The 19929-nt window shown below is 41.9% G+C and overlaps 1 protein-coding gene across 10 annotated transcripts in view; it reads right to left on the bottom strand.

Moving 5' to 3' along the window:
- ppp6r3 (protein phosphatase 6, regulatory subunit 3) overlaps window positions 1-19929 on the bottom strand; it is a 68628-nt gene that overhangs the window by 37836 nt on the left and 10863 nt on the right. For all 10 annotated transcript variants that reach the window (XR_009768581.1, XM_061677173.1, XM_061677170.1 and 7 more), the window contains exons 3-13: window positions 17821-18053; window positions 16040-16226; window positions 15813-15950; window positions 13881-13946; window positions 13435-13547; window positions 13076-13189; window positions 11786-11912; window positions 6625-6777; window positions 5962-6111; window positions 3444-3508; window positions 395-510 (exon numbers count right to left, since the gene is read on the bottom strand). Coding sequence is in view for 9 of the 10 variants with exons in the window: in XM_061677173.1 (XP_061533157.1) it covers window positions 395-510; window positions 3444-3508; window positions 5962-6111; window positions 6625-6777; window positions 11786-11912; window positions 13076-13189; window positions 13435-13547; window positions 13881-13946; window positions 15813-15950; window positions 16040-16226; window positions 17821-18047 (1456 nt within the window). In the remaining variant the exon portion in view is untranslated. The remainder of the gene's footprint in view (window positions 1-394; window positions 511-3443; window positions 3509-5961; window positions 6112-6624; window positions 6778-11785; window positions 11913-13075; window positions 13190-13434; window positions 13548-13880; window positions 13947-15812; window positions 15951-16039; window positions 16227-17820; window positions 18054-19929) is intronic.

The following is a 19929-nucleotide window of genomic DNA, read 5'->3' as shown; positions in this document are numbered from 1 at the left end:
AGGAAGTGTCTGTGTCTCTTTGTGTCAATCTTTTTGTTTTATAGTTAAAGTAAAATCCAATGGGTAGTGGCAATGTCTAGCTTCTAAGTGCTGCTTGGTAAGTGAATGGGGCCTCCTGCAGCCATACAGCATTCATTTCTCAAGTTGGAGCAAGCAAAAACCCGGTCAATCTATGGCTCGTATCTCGAAAAACAAGTGGGGTCACTCGAATCTCGATGCACCACTGTCTGGAAAATAAAATCGATGATCTGCCAACATACTAAATCGGACAGTTATGAAGGGGCAAAAACTACGATCATCACTAAATATACAATATATTGTGTGTATATGCTCTCCAACTGCTAAACAACTACTGCTTGTATACAGATGTGATACAGATGTAAAGTGTTCTTACCAGAGATGAGCTGTTGTATCTGCAATCCATTAGGCCCTTTGTCACAGTTGTGAATTATTGAATTAGCTATTCTGGTGAGATGACCCATGTAGCCTCGCCGTCGGCCACCTTCTGCCCTAAACACAAAAGAAAATGGCATCCATGAATCTTGTGAGCACACGTAACAACCAAATGAAAAAAAATGTCTTTGACCTCCGTTTTATATTTGTTTTCTTGGTATTTACTGTATGCTTTGCACATTGTCAAGCTGCCTATGAATACCCATTTTCACCAAAGACCTCCTTATCAATGCCAACCCAGGACACATACCAGTATCCTCCTCGCCATTTCTGGTGCTCTTATAGGCCCAGATCACTACTGCCAGGGTTCTCACCTGCTCAAAGACCTGGTGACACATCACACCCACACTCATGCCCCTTCACTGGCCTCCCTGGTTCATCAAGTCATGGTGGGACATTTGTTGCCGTCCTCTAGGCTTCCCGCCTCATTCCTAGCGGCTTCACCTGTTCTCCATTTTATCAGACAAAACTATTTTGATGACTACATTTACACACTCCTTGTTCCCATGTCACTGAAAATTAAAGCACATAAGAATGCTACTCTGAACTCTTTGATGGGAACAAGGAATATTAGTATTGCAACAAAGAGCAATATCCTATTCTTCACACAGTAACAGCAAACACAACTAGAAACAAATCAAAGAAGAAAAAAAATGAGGTAAAACATTTCAATAAAAAAAGTCAATCCATTAACTCCGATATGAAATGGTTTGCAATAGCAACCCATCAAGTACTGTATCTGGCCATCCTCTACAACAGAGGTCGGCAACTAGCGGCGCACAGGCCAAAATTGGCCCGCTGTCAATTTAAAGGTCAGATGACAAAGATGTTATGGGGTCAGTTAAAATTCATATTGGTATTGTTTATATGTTATGTAATACAGTGGGTACGCAAAGTATTCAGACCCCCTTAAATGTTTCACCCTTTGTTATATTGCAGCCATTTGTTAAAATCATTTATTTTTTCCCCCTCATTAAAATGTACACACAGCACCCCATATTGACAGAAAAAAACTGAATTGTTGAAATTTGGCAGCACGGTCGTCGACTGGTTAGAGCGTCTGCCTCACAGTTCAATTCCCGGCCGCGCCTGTGTGGAGTTTGCATGTTCTCCCCGTGCATGCGTGGGTTTTCTCCGGGCACACCTCTAAATTGAAGACTCACAATTGCCCGTAGGTGTGAATAAGAGTGCAAATGGTTGTTTGTTTAAATGTGCCCTGTGATTGGCTGGCAACCAGTTCAGGGTGTACCCCGCCTCTCGCCCGAAGATAGCTGGCATAGGCTCCAGTACTCCCGCGACCCTTGTGAGGATAAGCGGCTCAGAAAATGGGTGGATGGATGTTGACATTTTTGCAGATTTATTAAAAAATAAAAAATGAAATATCACAGAGCCATAAGTATTCAGACCCTTTGCTCAGTATTTAGCAGAAGCACCCTTTTGAGCTAATTCAGCCAAGAGTCTTTTTGGGAATGATTCAAGTTTTTAACACCTGCATTTGGGGATCATGTGCCATTCCTCCTTGCAGATCCTCTCCAGTTCTGTCAGGTTGGATGGTGAACGTTGGTAGACAACCATTTTCAAGTCTCACCAGAGATGCTCAATTGGGTTTAAGTCGGGCATCTGGCTGGGCCATTCAAGAACAGTCACAGAATTGTTCGGAAGCCACTCCTTCGTTATTTTAGCGGTGTGCTTAGGGTCATTGTTCATTTTCTTGTTGGAAGGTGAACCTTCAGCCCAGTCTGAGGTACTGAGCACTCTGGAGAAGGTTTTCATCCAGGATATCCCTGTACTTGGCCGCATTCAACTTTCCTTCGATTGGAACCTGTCGTCCTGTCCCTGCAGCTGAAAAACACCCCCACAGCATATTGCTGCCACCACCATGCTTCACTGTTGGGACTGTATTGGACAGGTGATGAGCAGTGCCTGGTTTTCTCCACACATACCGCTTAGAATGTTTGATATGTTCAGTTCTCACACGCTCATACTCGGCCTCATAACTACATTTTCCATTGTATCCCATGCGTAATACCGTATGTGAAGGACAATTTCAGAAGCTGTACAAAAAAAACAAAAGAAAAGAAACTAAAAATGAGGCTGGATTTGTTGTCAAGACAAATGTATATGCAATAATAGCAACAACGGTGGTTACAGGCGGTGCTGGACTGAATGGCGCCATGTGCGACGGCCGTCAATTGCGCCCCCTTGGCCAATTTTCAAGGGTGTGGGGGAGTGCCACCCCCCACAGAATGCCACCCTGAGCGGCTGGCCATATCAGAAACTATAATTCTATATTTTATTACTGTCTGTGTTAGAAACCGTCTACAAATTACACAGCCCAGGAATGAGCAAAATAACAGCCTGTAGCAGATTCCTTTATCTTAAAGGAGCAGGCGGCCGTGGCTCAATCGGTACAGCGGGTCGTCCAGTGGCCGAAGGGTCGACGGTTTGAATTCCGGCTCCAACTGTCTGCATATTGAAGTGTCCTTGGGCAAGACACTGAACCCAAATTTGCTCTCAGCAGGCCTTGCAGCTGCCTTACATGGCAGCGGCCGCCCATTGGTGTATCATTGTGTGCATGAATGGGTGAATATGAGGCTTTGTAAAGCGCTTTGGGTACTGTGATAGTGTAGCTAAAGCGCTATGTAACTGCAATCCATTTACCATTAAATTAAATGAATTAAAGTTCATTAAATGACTTTTTTAAATTATATAATAGTATAAAATTAAGAAAAAACGTTATTTTGAGTAGGAAAAGCAGGGTTTGCTTGGTGAAAATGTAATTTTGGCCCCCAACTAAATCATCAGGAAAGTAGTTGCCGACCCCTGTCTCTACAACGCAAAAGGAAAGGCAAGCATCCAATCTGTACTTGATTCCACAGGTAGAATCCTACACAAATAACTTTTTACTGATCCAAAAATATTTTCAGAAACCTACATTTAACGAAGCTACCCCCATATAAAAAATGTAATAAAATAAAAACAATACTCACTGCTCCTTTTCATTAGTGTTCCAAGCTTCCACGATTCTCTGTATGAAATGGCATTTTTGAAACAACTGTTGGGGAGAATTACAAAAAAAAGTTAACTGTTAATTAATTTCATCCAAGAAAAAAAAAAGGGTATAAAAGACAACTGTTTCAAATGTGGTAGAGTACGAGACCTTACCTTGAGAAATGAATTGGGAGTTGGTCGGGTTTGAAAGGAAATAAAAACCCAAAGCCCTGCCCCCAGAGTCTACCATAAAAGTACCATTGTATTTTCAATTAATATTTAAATTGTGTTTGATGTAGACATATCACTCATTGATATTATTTTCAACTGAAAATTATTACGACAGCTTAATACATTTTTAATGATTAAATATTAATCATCATCTATATAATACATACACCCCTCCTTGAGCCGTCACCTTATCGTGGTGGAGGGGTTTGTGTGTCCCAATGATCCTAGGAGCTAAGTTGTCATGGGCTTTATGCCCCTGGCAGGGTCACCCACGGCAAACAGGTCTTAGGTGAGGGACCAGACAAAGCACAGCTCTAAAAACCCCTTATGATGACGACAAACAATGGACTCAGTTTTCCCTTTCCCGGAGGCGGGTCACCGGGGTCCCCCTCTGGAGCCAGGCCTGGAGGTGGGGCTCGAAGGCGAGCGCCTGGTGCCCGGGGCTGCACCCATGGGGCCCGGCCGGGCACAGCCCCAAAATGGTAACGTGGGTCCCCCTTACCGTGAGCTCACCAACTGTGAGAGGGTCTATAGGGGTCGAGTGCAGTGCGAGGTGGGCAGTGGCCGAAGGCGGGGACCTTGGCGATCCGATCTCCAGCTACAGATGCTGGCTCTAGGGATGTGGAATGTCACCTCTCTGGCATCGAAGGAGCCCGAGCTGGTGTGTGAGGTCGAGAAGTTCCGACTAGATATAGTCGGACTCCCCTCCACACACAGCTTGGGCTCTGGTACCAGTCCTCTCGAGAGGGGTTGGACTCTCTCCCACTCTGGAGTTGCCCACGGTGAGAGGCGCCGAGCAGGTGTGGGTATACTTATTGCCCCCCGGCTCTGCGCCTGTACGTTGAGGTTCACCCCGGTGGACGAGAGGGTAGCCTCACTCCGCCTTCGGGTGGGGGGACGGGTCCTGACTGTTGTTTGTGCCTATCCACCAAACAGCAGTTCAGAGTACCCACCCTTTTTGGAGTCCTTGGAGGGGGTGCTGGAGAGCTCTCCCACTGGGGACTCCATCGTTCTGCTGGGGGACTTCAATGCTCAAGTGGGCAATGACAGTGAGACCTGGAAGGGCGTGATTGAGAGGAAAGGCCCCCCCGATCAGAACCCGAGCGGTGTTCTGTTATTGGACTTCTGTGCACATCACGGATTGTCCTTAACGAACACCATGTTCAAGCATAAGGGTGTCCACACGTGCACTTGGCACCAGGACACCCTAGGTTGCAGTTCGATGATCGACTTTGTGGTCGTGTCATCGGACTTGTCTTGGACAAAGGCTGGACAAAGAAAACAGTCCAGTTCCGATCGATTCAATGCTCTAAGAATTGTTCGGCTTTTATTTTGAAGCCTGTCTCCACAGCTCTTCAAGGCCGGAAGCCTTGAAGAGCTGTGGAGACTAAGCCCCCAGGGCTTAGTTTACATGGTTAATCGGCCACTGCCCTGGGCGGGGGCGACGCCACCATCGCGGGGGCGACGCCACCATCGCCCCCGCCCAGGGCAGTGGCCGATTAACCATGTAAACTAAGCCCTGGGGGCCACCCTACTGAAAGTCACTAAAAGAGTACAAAAAACTTTCAAGGCATTAATATAGAACAAAGTAAATACGGTTATAAAAAGGTGGAGAAAATATAGAAACGTAGGTACTGTAATGATCACTGGATGTTCTTTCAAATATTATGAATAATTTATAACAGTAAGTTGGGCCCAAAACCTTAAGATGTCTGCTACTGTGAAAGTTGAAGCTGAACAGGAATTTCGAATTTAGGCAACACAAGGAACCCAAGCATACATACAAATCAAAAGAATCACTAGAAGAAAAAAATGAAGTTTAGTAATGAGCCAGGCAGGCAAAGCCTTAATCCAAGTGGAAATCTGCAGAGGTGACTTGAGAATGAGGTATGCACTTGCAGACTGCTACCCAAAATAGACTAAACTGTAACTAAATCAAAAGAGGTTTCAACGTGCGTTAGCTATATTTCGGTCGTGAACACAGCAACCAGCTTATTGTTACACCACGCCCACAAGACATTTGTTACCTTTGCAATTTAATTGTCGAAGTTAAATGACCAAGAGAAAATAATATTCTTTAAAAAAAAAAGTTGTATGGTCTCATTTTTACATTAGAAGATTAACATTTTTTTTTAACATGGGTTTGTTCAAATTTAATACCTAGTGGTTATTTTTTTTTTTTAACTCATCTAAAAAAATATGTACAGTAATTAACATTTCTGATTAGACAGTAGAGCTGGGCAATACATCGATTTAAAAAAATCGTTTGTTGCATTTTCATCTTACATCTCTGACGAGGATGCTCTCTCTGGCATTTTCCTGTTCTGTGTCTAGCTGGACGTCAGTGGTAAAAGGAGGCATGACCAAAATCACAGCTGTACAGATTTCCACCTGAATGTGGAGGAAGTTGTTCCAGATGTATCTGAAATACATATCCTATGAAAAATGACAGGGTTATAATTATTACCCATTACAGTGAAATCTCTCAGGTCAAATATAATCTGGTCTACCACCCTGGAAAAAAATGTTTTTTTCCTCGACATCATAAAACCTTTATCACACCTGTTCATAAACACTAGGATTTTTTGTTTGATCGCGAATTCACCCTTAAGATTTTTGTCTTTTTTCCAGAACATTACCCTTTTTCAGTTTGAAATACACTTCTAAATTAAGAACTTTGATTGATTGATTTAAAAATGTAGGTCCCATCACTTGTCAGGTATTTTTTAAACAGTCCCATGGGCTACTCATGTGGTCTTTGGGGTAACCTGGTGGCCACCGGCACCATGTTGGCGACATCTGGTTTCAAGACAAAGGGGAGACGCTGCAGAAGTGTCTCAAGTGTTCTCATACTCTTATGCTTTCAAAGATATTTTTTTATTTAAAAAAGTAATATTTATCATTATTTTAGTGTGAATATTATTACTGAGATGAAAATGTAATACTCACAAGTATTACTCCCAGGGTGTTGCGGTGAATGAGCTCTTTACTGATACAGGGATTGTTGGTTTGCAACAGACTGACCACTAGTCTGACCACATGGAGCCGAGTGTTACCCACAGGAGGATCAAGCACTCCCCACGTTGTCCTCATCATGTCATTCTGTTAGAGAGAATATACTCTTTAGAATACAAATACCTAACTCAGATATAAAACCATGTAAAAAAAAAAAAAAAAAAAATTGTATCTATCTAGCAGGAAATATTTGTTTTTTCTTTACCAGATCGTAAAATTAGAATACATCCATTTTCTGTACTACCTGTCCTCATTCGTCTCACTGGCGCCTATCCCAGCTAATGTTGGAGAACAATACAGCCATGCATCCATTTTCTATACTGCTTGTCCTCATTAGTGTCACTGGAGAAGATCCCAGCTCATGTTGGCAGAAAGGCGGGGTACACCCTGGACTGGTCACCAGTCAATCACAGGGCAGGTACAGACAGACACCTACTCACGCTCACGACTATGGACAATTCAGTCTTCAATTAAGATAACGTGCATGTTTTCGGAATGGATTAGGAAGTCGCCGTACACAGAGAAAACCCATGCAAGTACAAAGAGAATATGTAACCTTCACACAGAGGACCTTAGCAGAGATTTTAACCCAGAATGTCTTGGCTGAGACCTTTTAACCACTAAGCCTTGTGCTGCCCAATACAGCTTACAAAAAATGCAGGTGAACAAGAACACAGACTATTACATGTCATTAAAAAAAAGAAGCATTAATGTCAAGAAACCTCTGCCTCAAACTAAAAAAAGATTTCGGCATCAGTGCCGAAAATGATACATTTCATCAAAATGACTCAGGATCAGGAGTATCAAAAGTCACTGGAAATAGAAAACTGTGGTTTAGTAAAGGGATGGCTGTATGGAACATGCGATGTTCTTAAACAGCTAACTTACAATTCAATTGCAACATGCCGCCAATTTTATGTCTTGAGTTTGTTGTCACATTTCTGTCGGGCCAATTATACATTACTCGTGCACTCAATGTATTAGTCTTGCGACCAATACTGGCCACTCATGCCAGAGTAGCATCTGCCCCACTTGCACACTGACTGAGGAGTATCTGCAACATTTGCACAATCGACACTGTCCCAGATTATCGCACTACTAGTCACTTTAAACTGCATACATTCCTTGAAGTCTCGGCGCCCTTTGCACAATGGTCATTGCACTGGACTATTGCTATATCAGTCATTCAAACCACTCTAATTGCTAGAGGACTATGCATCTTTTTGCACAATTGTCCACAAAAAATTATTATTATTATTATTTTTTTTTTATGTACCGGCATTACCAGATTACTAGCAACCTTTTATTGCTCAGTGTTTTTCTCAATGTCTTTATGTCTCAAAAGTATTCCCTGTCAATTGATTGTCTGTTGTTGTACTAGAGCGGCTCCAACTAACGGAGACAAATTCCTTGTGTTTTTTGGACATACTTGGCAAAATAAAAATTATTCTGATTCTGATGTGAGGGTCACATTCTTGTAGAAAACCTATTGAGCTGGATTTAAGAAAAAGAAAATAATGAAAAACTCTCCTAGTATGACAACCTGGAGGAAGTGATTGATGGATGGATGGATGGATGGATACGGCATATTTGCACAATGACACAAACATGATTTTACATGAACACACCACCAAACTTTAATACTTGGATGAAAATAATTTACAGTCTGAAGTTAGAAGGTTGACTTCAAAAAAAAAATTCTAAGCTTTGCCAAGCCTACACTTGCTGCTCATTTGTGGGTCTTGCTGCCTTCGATACCAGAAAAATCATGCTTTTTGTTGAGATCAGGTCAACAATTTTTCTTTGCCTTGAGTTGCTTTCACAATACATTTTGCGCAATGTGAGCAGGAAATGTTCAGTAGCAATCAAAACCTTTCAGCAGGGAGGTCCAGAGCCAATCGACCCCGATTTTTGATCACATGAGTTTCAGCTGATCGAGATTGGGTGAAAAAAGATCGGTTTTATTAAATTTCTGACATTTTAAAGGTGACTAAGTGACAAAATAATCCAAAGGTACAAAGATCTTGCACTCGCCCACAACCACACACACTCCCCTGTGCGTTGTAGGCGGCGTATTTGTCACCGTGGGTTAATACAAGGAGACATGATGTGATATTACATTCTGATTAAACGGCAGTCAGGCCAACCCGAAAGACACTTTTAAATAGGTCTGCAAAGTCGCCTCACTGAACGGCTCCGTCAAAAAGTTGAGTGAGTGACAGGCAGGTTAGCAATTGTATGTACAGTGGGTACGGAAAGTATTCAGAACCCTTAAAGTTTTCACTCAGTGATATTGCAGCCATTTGCTAAAATCATTTAAGTTCTTTTTTTTCCTCAATGTACACACAGCACCCCATATTGACAGAAAAAAACAGAATTGTTGAAATTTTGCTGATCTATTGAAAAAGAAAAACAAATATCATACAGACATAATTATTCAGACCCTTTGCTCAGTATTTAGTAGAAGCACCCTTTTGAGCTAATACAGCCATGAGTCTTTTTGCAAATGATGCAACAAGTTTTTCACACCTGGATTTGGGGATAATCTGCCATTCCTCCTTGCAATCCTCTCCTGTTCTGTCAGGTTGGATGGTGAACGTTTGTGGGCAGCCATTTTCAGGTGTTTCCAGAGATGCTCAATTGGGTTTAAGTCAGGGCTCTGGCTGGGCCATTCAAGAACAGTCACGGAGTTGTTCTGAAGCCACTCCATTATTTTAGCTGTGTGCTTCGGGTCATTGTCTTGTTGGAAGGTGAACCTTTGGCCCCCTTTGAGCACTCTGGAGAAGGTTTTCGTCCAGGATACCCCTGCACTGTACTTGGCCACATTCATCTTTCCTTCGATTGAAACCAGTTGTCCTGTCCCTGCAGCTGAAAAACACCCCCACAGCATGATGCTGCCACCACCAAGCTTCACTGTTGGGACCGTATTGGACAGGTGATATGTACATGTACTGTGGTCTCGATTATTCGGAAATGGAAGAAGTTTGGAACCACCAGGACCCTCCTTAGACCTGGCCGTCGAACAAAGCTGAGTAACCAGGGAAGAAAGGCCTTTGTCAGAGAGATGAACAAAAACCTGATGGTCACTAAGGCAGAGCTCCAGTGTTCCCTTGCAGAGATAGGAGAAACATCCAGAAGGTCAACCATTGCTAACGGACTCCAGCGATCAGATCTTTATGCTAGAGTGGCCAGACGGAAGCCACTTCTCACTAAAAGGCAGGTGGCAACCCTTTTGGAGTTTCCCAAAAGGCACATCAAGGATTCTCAGACCTGCAGAAACAAAATTATTTTTGGCCTGAATTGCAAGCGTCATATCCGGAGAAGAAGAGGCACTGCTTATGACCTGGCTAACACCATCCCTACTGTGAAGCATGGTGGTGGAAACCACCATGTTTTTCTGCCGCAGGAACTGGGCGAATAGTTTGCATCGAGGGTAAGATGAGAGCTGCCAAATATAAAGAATTTACTCGAGAGAACTTGCTCCAGAGTGCTCTGGAACTCAGACTAGGGCGTCGATTCACCTTCCAACACAACAACGACCCAAACCAAAAAGCCAAGATGAAGGAGTGGCGTGGAGTGGACAGCCATTTTCAGGTCTTTCCAGAGATGCTCAATTGAGTTTAAGTCAGGGCTCTGGCTGGGCCATTCAAGAACAGTCACGAGTTGTTCTGAAGGCACTCATTCGTTATTTTACCTGTGTGCTTAGGGTCATTGTCTTGTTGGAAGGTGAATCTTCGGCCCAGTCTGAGGTCCTGAGCACTGTGGAGAAGGTTTACATCCAGGATATCCTTGTACTTGGGTGCATTCATCTTTCCTTCGATTGCAACCAGTCATCCTGTCCCTGCAGCTGAAAAACAGCCCAGCAGCATGATGTTGCCACCACCATGCTTCACTGTTGGGACTGTATTGGGTAGGTGATGAGCAGTGCCTGGTTCTTTCCACACATACCGCTTAGAATTAATGCCAAAAAGTTCTATCTTGGTCTCATCAGACCAGAGAATCTTATTTCTCACCATCTTGAAGTCCTGCAGGTGTTTTTTTAGCCAACTCCATGCGGGCTTTCATGCGTCTTGTACTGAGGAGAGGCTTCCGTCAGGCCACTCTGCCATAAAGCCCTGACTGGTAGAGGGCTGCAGTGATGGTTGATTTTCTAGAACTTTCTCCCATCTCCCAACTGCATCTATGGAGCTCAGCCACAGTGATCTTAGGGTTCTTCTTTACCTCTCTCACCAAGGCCCTTCTTCCCCAATTGCTCAGTTTGGCCGGACGGCAAGCTGTAGGAAGGGTTCTGTTCGTCCCAAACGTCTTCCATTTAAGGATTATAGAGACCACTGTGCTCTTAGGAACCTTAAGTGCAGCAGAATTTTTTTTGTAACCTTGGCCAGGTCTGTGCCTTGCCACAATTCTGTCTCTGAGCTCTTCAGGCAGTTCATTTGACTTCATGATTCTCATTTGCTCTGACATGCACTGTGAGCTGTAAGGTCTTATACAGACAGGTGTGTGGCTTTCCTAATCAAGTCCAATCAGTAGAATCAAACACAGCTGGACTCCAATGAAGGTGCAGAAGCATCTGAAGGATTATCAGAAGCAATGGACAACAGAAGCAATGGAGTTAAATCTATGTGTCACAGCAAAGGATCTGAAGACATGGCTGTGTGACATTTCAGTTTTTCTTTTTTTAATAAATCTGCAAAGATTTCAACAATTTTTTTTTTCTGTCAATATGGGGTGCTGTGTGTACATTAATGAGGGAACAAAATGAACTTAAATGATTTTAGCAAATGGCTGCAATATAATAGTAAAAGATTTAAGGGGGTCTGAATACAGACATTGTATTTGCATTTCAAACTCCCCTGTTGCACAGCAAAACTGTTCGAGCACAAAGGCATACAGTCACCATTCTGTAAGGCCATGCAGCTGAACAGGACAGGTTTAAAAACAAATACATATGATATAATACGTGTGTGTGTGTGTGTGTGTGTGTGTGTATGTATATATATATATATATATATATATACACACACACACACACACACACACACACACAACTATGTTAAATACTGCAAACTACTATGCTGTGTTTGTCCCAATTTACCTTCGGGGGATCCAGCAGTAGTTGATGAAAATCTTTAAGTCGTGGTCTCACAGCCTCCAAGATGCTATGGTTGACTGAGAATGAAGGGTGGGACATGCTAGGGGAGCATTCCATATGGCCCTCAAACCTTGAAGAGAAACACCCATAACATTCTCAGTGACACTGGGTAATATGACCCTATGTACAACAGAGTAGATTAAGCACATTAGCATCAAGGTCAAGCCTGTTGAAGCTTGGTTTTTCGATTGTTTTATTATTTCTCCATCATATATCCTGGTGAAAATACTAAAACTGAAAACACCAAATCCACCCTTCTGATTGATTTAATGTAATTGTGACGCAACAACTGACCTTAGCCGTTTCTTGATCGATAGATATCCTTTTGCCCCTAAGAAGAATGTTTATTTTTTTAAACTGACTTCGTATAGAGAATGGGTGTTTCAAGTTCTTCCTTTCCTTTTGGTTCCGTCAGGGGTCGCCAGAGCGCACCATCCTTTTCCATGTAAGCCTATGTAACGGGAGCCAGCTAGGTTGTGCGGATGTATGTCGGGTGCTGGCTGCGGGAGTTTGCGTCCCCAGGCGTTTAGTTCAATGATCAGACTCCCAATCCGCAGCACGGTGAAAGCGTGGATTTGAACGCCGGTGTCGTCCACGGCGCAGGATTGCCAGCCACTATGCTAGCGAAACCCAGAACACAACGCAGAGGCAAAAACAGACAGGTTACACCTATCTTCTGCAGCCTCCTCTAACGCCAACTGCTCTCATGTCTTCCCTCACAACTTTCTCTTAGGTCTTCCTTGAGCTCGCTACGCTGGCAGCTCCATCCCCATCATGCTTCTACCAATACACTCACACTATCTCCTCTGGACATTTCCAAACCATTTAAGTCTGCTCTCTCTAAAACACTCTCCAAAACATCTAACCTTGCCTGTCACTATGATGAGCTCATTTCTAATCCTATCCAACCTGGTCACTCCTAAAGAGAACCTCGACATTTTCATTTACGCCACCTCCAGCTCTGCTTCTTGTTGTCTCTTCAATGCAGTGAAAATGGGTGTTTCAAGTTCACACCACTGCATTTTTGTTGAAACAGTAGTTTCATCCAAAAGAAAAGGGGGGAATTAGAAGAGTGCTTCACCTCATCTTTAAAATATTTATCTGGAACATGAAGTTTTGCAATAGATTTTAAATATGCTCTGATTAATGAGAAACTATCTATTTGGCATCTTGCAAATTCCTTTGTTGTGTCAAAATGAAAGTGGAAAGAATGGGAGAGATCACAGGACATACGCTGGTCGTCTTGTCTCAAACAACGTAAGAAGGATCTGGATAACACTGACAATTGCAGATTCATTCTTCTCCTTATCGAAGATATGAGACAGCAGCTTCTCCACTGTGGTCTGCCTAAAGACAGACAAGAAGATTCATTCGATTTATTTACCACATCTGTTAGGCACAGCTGCCCATAAACTATTGTAAGAGGTTGAATTTACTGTCTCCGTGAATCCGAAATCATGAATCATGAATTACATACTGCATGTGGCTTCAAAATGATTATTAAAAAGACAAACAGCTTTTCTTTTTAGTGACTGAGCCAAAGTGTTATTGATCTATACATTTGTTAAGCATTGTTTAAGCACAAAACATACTTTTCAAGTGTAGCCAGTAATGGATCTGGCTGTGGGCATCCCTGGACCTGGAACATCTGGTCTCTGCTCAGTCTAATGATCTCGCACAGTGACTGTGAGGCGTTGGAGTGTCTCTGTGTGAAGAGTACATTTTTATAAGTAGTAATAATAGTAATAATAATATGCAATGCATCTATAAAGTATAGTTAGTGCATTACTTTTTTCAGTTTGTCATGCCTTACATAAATTTGTCCTCAAATTTCTACACACAACACCTGATGATGACAATATGAATTTTTTTTTTTGGGGGGGTTGGTGTACTAAAAAAAAAAATCAAAATGTTACATATGTGCAAGTTGTCATGTCAACAGAATGTTTCATCTGCACTGACATCAAACTGACTTTTTCCCAAGTGTGATCATGGCATCTAAATTGTGGTGGAGAAAAAAAAACAGTGTTAAACTTACATCCTCATCCTGAGAGGGTTGTACCATGTCCACAAGCCTCTGAATTATATTTTCCTGATTTAGCCACTGAAACGAGAGAAATGAAATCACCTTAAAAAAAAAAAAAAAAAAAGAGTAATCTGTCACCTATATTAAGAAAATACAAACCCAGTAACCTTGCTTCAGTTTACAACGGAGCTGTTACTACGGTCATTGTTGATCAATGTATCCGGCCAATACTGGCCTCATTTCAAGGCATCGGGTACTCGTGAAGACTGCCACTACCAGCCACCGAGACTTAGGACAAAATGAAAATCTCACATCCAGTAAGTCCTCCTCGCCTGTGGTTGGCACTACACTGTAGCCGTTTGAGACATACAGTAGTTGTCAAATTCAAGGCCGAGGGGCCAGATCCGGCCCACCACATCATTTAATGTGGCCCGTGAAAGCAATTTATGTGCATCAACTTCATATTTTTGCACCAAAATGAAAATTCTTGACCAAAACTGAGGGACCCAAGGTCGAAAACACAAAACACTTTAGTACATTTTCAAACTTTATATGATTTTCATAGAAAAAAATGCAACACAAAGCACTTTAAATTATTGAAAAATATAAAAATAAATCTAAACTGCCAATTATTAATTATAAAACTATACCAATTATTAGTAAAATTGCATTTATTGCTTTGACTGCAGAGCTGCCAACCTATAGAAATTCACTTCCAGAACAATTTGAATTTCCACATTTTTAAACTTACGTCAAGAATATTAGAATAGGCCCGGTGGCCGACTGGTTAGAGCGTCTGCCTCACAGTTCTGAGGACCGGGGTTTCAATCCCCCTCCCCGCCTGTGTGAAGTTTGCATGTTCTCCCCGTGCCTGCGTGGGTTTTCTCCGGGCACTGCGGTTTCCTCCCACATCCCAAAAACATGCATGCTAGGTTAATTGACAACTCCAAATTGGCCGTCGGTGTGAATGTGAGTGTGAATGGTCATTTGTTTGTATGTGCCCTGCGATTGGGTGGCAACCAGTTCAGGGTCTACCCTGCCTCCTGCCCGATGATAGCTGGGATAGTCTCCAGCATGCCCGCGACCCTAGTGAGGCTCAGAAATTGGCTTTTGAACTATGCCCTAATAACAATCCGGCTCAGAAAATGGATGGGTGGATGAATATTACAATATTTATTTCCGGTTCCTGCTATGGCTGTTTAGCATTGTATATGGCTGTTTAGCATTGTATATTACAGTATTTTCCTTGATAAACACATACTAATTGGCCTGCTATTTTACTCTTGAAAAAATGGCTAATCGCCACTATAACGCGGTTTCAGCAAGACCAATGACATGTGTGACAGGTGTACTGTACCACCCAATCACTTATTTTGGCGTTTTGCGACTTCATGTGATAGCTTAGCAATTAGCATGGTGTTCCCGTCTGTCTCATCTTATCCACCGTCCTTCGTTATTACGATAATTTTCTAAAAGTGTATTTTTTTCGCTATCATTGAGGTGATGATTAGTGGTTAATGCTGCGTTAACAATGGACGTGAGGCGCACGTTCGGCGCCGTGGCTCGGCATCGTATTTAGCCGCATTAGCTGTAGCTCATTGGTAGCTGGGGTGGCTGCCTCAAATTAGCTAGTCTAGTACTCTCTCTTTTACCAAGAAGCTATGCTGTTGTAGCACGTGCAGAATCTGGCTTGGCATTGTCTTGCTGAAATATGTTGCTTAGATGGCAGCATACGCTGCTCCAAATCCTGTATTTACCTTTGAACTTCAATGGTGCCTTCACATAGTGACCCAAGTTACCCATGCCAGGGACACTAACACACCTCCATACCATCACAGATATTGGCTTTTGAACTATGCGCTAATAACAGTCCGGTTGACACTCTGGTTTAATTCAACTGAACACAGAATAAATCAGGAATAATAAGACAATCCGACTACCTACATTAAGAACATCCTGTCGCAGCACCTGTGGTTCAATGCAGGTGAGCATTCTGAGAAGCAAGTCCATAATGGCTGATGTCCCTATGTGTTTGATCATCAGGTCTACAAAATCCTCCCTCTTCCGGAGAAACTCCACGATCTAGACACACCAAAACAATCACATTATTTTTCTGGTGTGCCCCAATGCTCTGTCCCACGACCTGTCCCATAATTTTCCCAAATGCTCACCTGTTCAGGTTTGCGTCCTACAAGAATAGACAGGACCTTGGAGAAGAAGCTGGCCAGAAGAGGATTAAGAGGTGGCTCATTTTCAAGAAAGCTATACAATTTCATCAGGAGATTTTCATCTTCCACTAATCTGTCGTTAATTTGGCTCACATCTGATGTAAGCAGCTCACATGATATGTTGGGATACCTGTAAAAACAAAGAAAAAACAGGAAACAACGTAAATTTGGGAACTTCTTGAGGGAAAAATAATTAATTGTTTTTATTTTTTGAGAAAGAAACAAATGTGAGCACAAAAAGTAAAAAAAACAATACACAGTGGTGGAAAAGGTGTTTGTCCTCCTGATTTTTTATTTATTTTTTCATGTTAGTCACACTTAAATGTTTCCCATCATCAAACATACTTAAATATTAGCCAAAGACAACAAGTAAACACAAAATGCATTTTTTCAGTTTTTCAAACTGAAGTAGACCAAAAGATCCTCAAAAGGTTGACATCACATCATGCCGTGATCTAAACAAATTCAGGAACAAATGAGAAAAAGTCATTGAGATCTATAAGTGTAGAAAATGTTATAAAACCATTTCTAAAGCTTTGGGACTCTAGTGAACCACAGCGAGAGCCATTATTCACAAATGGCGAAAACAGAAGAATGGTGAATCTTCCGAGGAGTCGTTGGCCAACCAAAATAAAAAATAAAAAATTACCCCAAGAGTGCAGCGACGACATTCAAAGAACTGCAGGCCTCACTTGCCTCAGTTAAGGTCAGTGTTAATGACTCTAGCATAAGAAAGAGACTGGGCAAAAATGGCCTACATGGCAGAGTTCCAAGACAAAAAACCACTGCTGAGCAGAAAGAACATTAAGGGTCGTCTCAATTTTGCCAGACTTATTCTGTGGTCTGATGAGACAAAAGTATAACTTTTTGGAAGGTGTGTGTCCCATTACATCTGGTGTAAAAGTAACACTGCATTTCAGAAAAAGAACATCATACCAACAGTAAAATATGGTGGTGGTAGTGTGATGGTCTGGGGCTGTTTTGCTACTTCAGGACCTGGAAGACTTCCTGTGATAAATGGAACCATGAATTCTGCTGTCTACCAAAAATTCCTGAAGGGGAATGTCCAGCCATCTGTTAGTGACCTCAAGATGAAAAGAACTTGGGTTCTTTCACACCACTGTATTGACGAATAGGGATGTAACGATATTTATATCTCACTGTTCGGTTTTATCACGGTATTAATCTCACGGTATTATAATTACAGCGATATCGTGGGAAAGCCCACAGTTTTGCAAGAAGGTTCACGGTTTACGGCAAGACTATTAGAATAGGACCGGTGGGCGACTGGTTAGAGCGTCTGCCTCACAGTTCCGAGGACCGGGGTTTCAATTACCGGCCCCGCCTGTGTGGAGTTTGCATGTTCTCCCCGTGCCTGCGTGGGTTTTCTCCGGGCACTCCGGTTTCCTCCCACATCCCCAAAACATGCATTAATTGGAGACTCTAAATTGCCCGTAGGCGTGACTGTGAGTGCGAATGGTTGTTTGTTTGTATGTGCCCTGCGATTGGCTGGCAACCAGTTCAGGGTGTACCCCGCCTCCTTGCCCGATGATAGCTGGGATAGGCTCCAGAACGCCCGCGACCCTTGTAAGGATAAGAAAATGGATGGCTGGATGGACAAGACCATGAAAATATCAAGGCACTTTTAATTTTGCGATACCGTGAATATTGTGACATCCCTATTGATTAATCGCCAAGCTCTAGTTCACACAATATAATCTTACTTGTATTTAATGTCTTCCTCAACATCGGCACTTGGTTCCTCCGTGATGAAGGTGACAAGGTCTTCCATGCACTCTGGTCTCAGGAGGAAGTCAACTAGTTTGTGGTTTTGGGCTTTGCACTCTTGCAGAACATCTTCCTCATCCATTATATCTGTTAGTCTTACATCGTCCCTCTCCAGCAGAGTGTCAATGTGTGATGTGGCATGGAGGTCAAATTTCCAAAACATATTTTCCTAAAGAAAGACAAATGGGATTTTTTTTCATGTTCCTGTCAGCTTGTAGCAAGGGAGATTTAAACACACAAAATGTAGTGTGAAGAAAGAATTCCACTGATTTTAAATTTAGGTGAGCTATAATTCATTGACTAATGTCAAATTTCATTCCCTGACTTTGAAAACCATACATTAGCCAGACTCAGTTCACCATAATTAAGCATTTGTCAATTTTCAGTGCAAAACATTACAATGTAAGACACATGAAAGTTGCAAAATATGTTAAGATGAAAGGTGCAACAATTAATCGATTATTAAATTAATCGACAACTATTTTGATATTCGATTTATCATTTTTCAACGTAAAATTGTCCAAATCCTTAATCAAAATAAGATATTTGAAAACATCTCTTCTTATTTTGGAAAATAATGATCCACATTTTTGCATATTTTCTGACGTCACAGACCGAACCAGAAACTGAATAATAATTTATGGTTTGAGTAGTTTTTGCACGGTCAATTTGAAATAATGTCCTGTTTCTAAATAAAGGGATGGAAATTTGAAGAATGTTTTTTATTGAACGATTTATCGAGTAATCGATAAATTAATCGATTATTAAAATAATTATTAATTGCAAAACTAGTTAAGGGGAAAAGAAACAAACATATGTTGTATGTGCCAACACTAACCAAAACACGGTGTGGTGGTAAATACCGCGTTTGTGGAATAAGAATTAAACAGAATAATTCATCAATCACCAGCAAACTCAGGGCACGGCCATTTGAAGCAATATTACCCTCTGCCGGCGACCGGAATTAACATCAGAACTACCCCACCGACGGTTATGTCATGTGCTCAAACTCGGACAACAGGTTTGTGGACTCTTTGTGAATGCTTCGGGTTTGGTCATGTGACGTATGCAACCGTCGCGGGGAAATCAATGTCACACCTCCTGCCCTCACGGTACAAATTGAATATTTCACGGTAACAGTATCGACAGTATTTGATATCGCAATATCAAATTTAGTGTAAAAAAAGTAGTATTTATGAATGGGTTGTTGCTGTTCTTGTTAAATACTACATTAGTGTTAATTTTGACAGCAAATTTTAATTTAGTTTTAGTCAGTAGACATATACTTTCAACACTGTGTGTGTTAAGACACATAAACTGGGTACGAAAAGTATTCAGACCTCCTTAAATTTTTCACTCTGTTATATTGCAGCCACTTGCTAAAATCATTTGTTAATTTTTTCCCTCATTGTACACACAGCACCCGATATTGACAGAAAAAAAAGAAAGTTGAAATTTTTGCAGACTTATGAAAAGAGAAAAACTGAAATATCACACAGGATTCAGACCCATGAGTCCTTTTGGGAATGATGATGCAACAAGTTTTTCACACCTGGATTTGGGCATCCTCTGCCATTCCTCCTTGAAGATCCTCTCCAGTTCTGACAGGTTGGATGGTGAACGTTGGTGGAGAGCCATTTTTAGGTCTCTCCAGAGATGCTCAATTGGGTTGAAGTCAGGGCTCTGGGTGGGCCATTCAAGAACATTCACAGAGTTGTTCTGAAGCCACTCTATTATTTTAGTTGTGTGCTGAAGGTAATTGTCTTGTTGGAAGGTGAACCTTTGGCCCAGTCTGATGTCCAGCACCCGAGTTAAATATATGAGTGTCACAGCAAAGGGTCTGAATACTTAGGGCTGTGTGATAGGTCAGTTTTTCTTTTTTAATAAATCTGCAAAAATTTCAACAATTGCGGTTTTTTTTCTGTCAATATGGGATGCTGTGTGTACATTAATGAGGAAAAAAATAACTGAAATGAGTTTAGCAAATGGCTGCTATATAACAAAGAGTGAAAAATTTAAGGGGGTCTGAATAATTTCCATACCCA

Source organism: Phycodurus eques, chromosome 5 (genome assembly GCF_024500275.1).
Source record: "Phycodurus eques isolate BA_2022a chromosome 5, UOR_Pequ_1.1, whole genome shotgun sequence".
Classification (NCBI taxonomy): Eukaryota; Metazoa; Chordata; class Actinopteri; order Syngnathiformes; family Syngnathidae; genus Phycodurus; species Phycodurus eques.
This window is presented reverse-complemented; position numbering and strand designations above follow the sequence as displayed.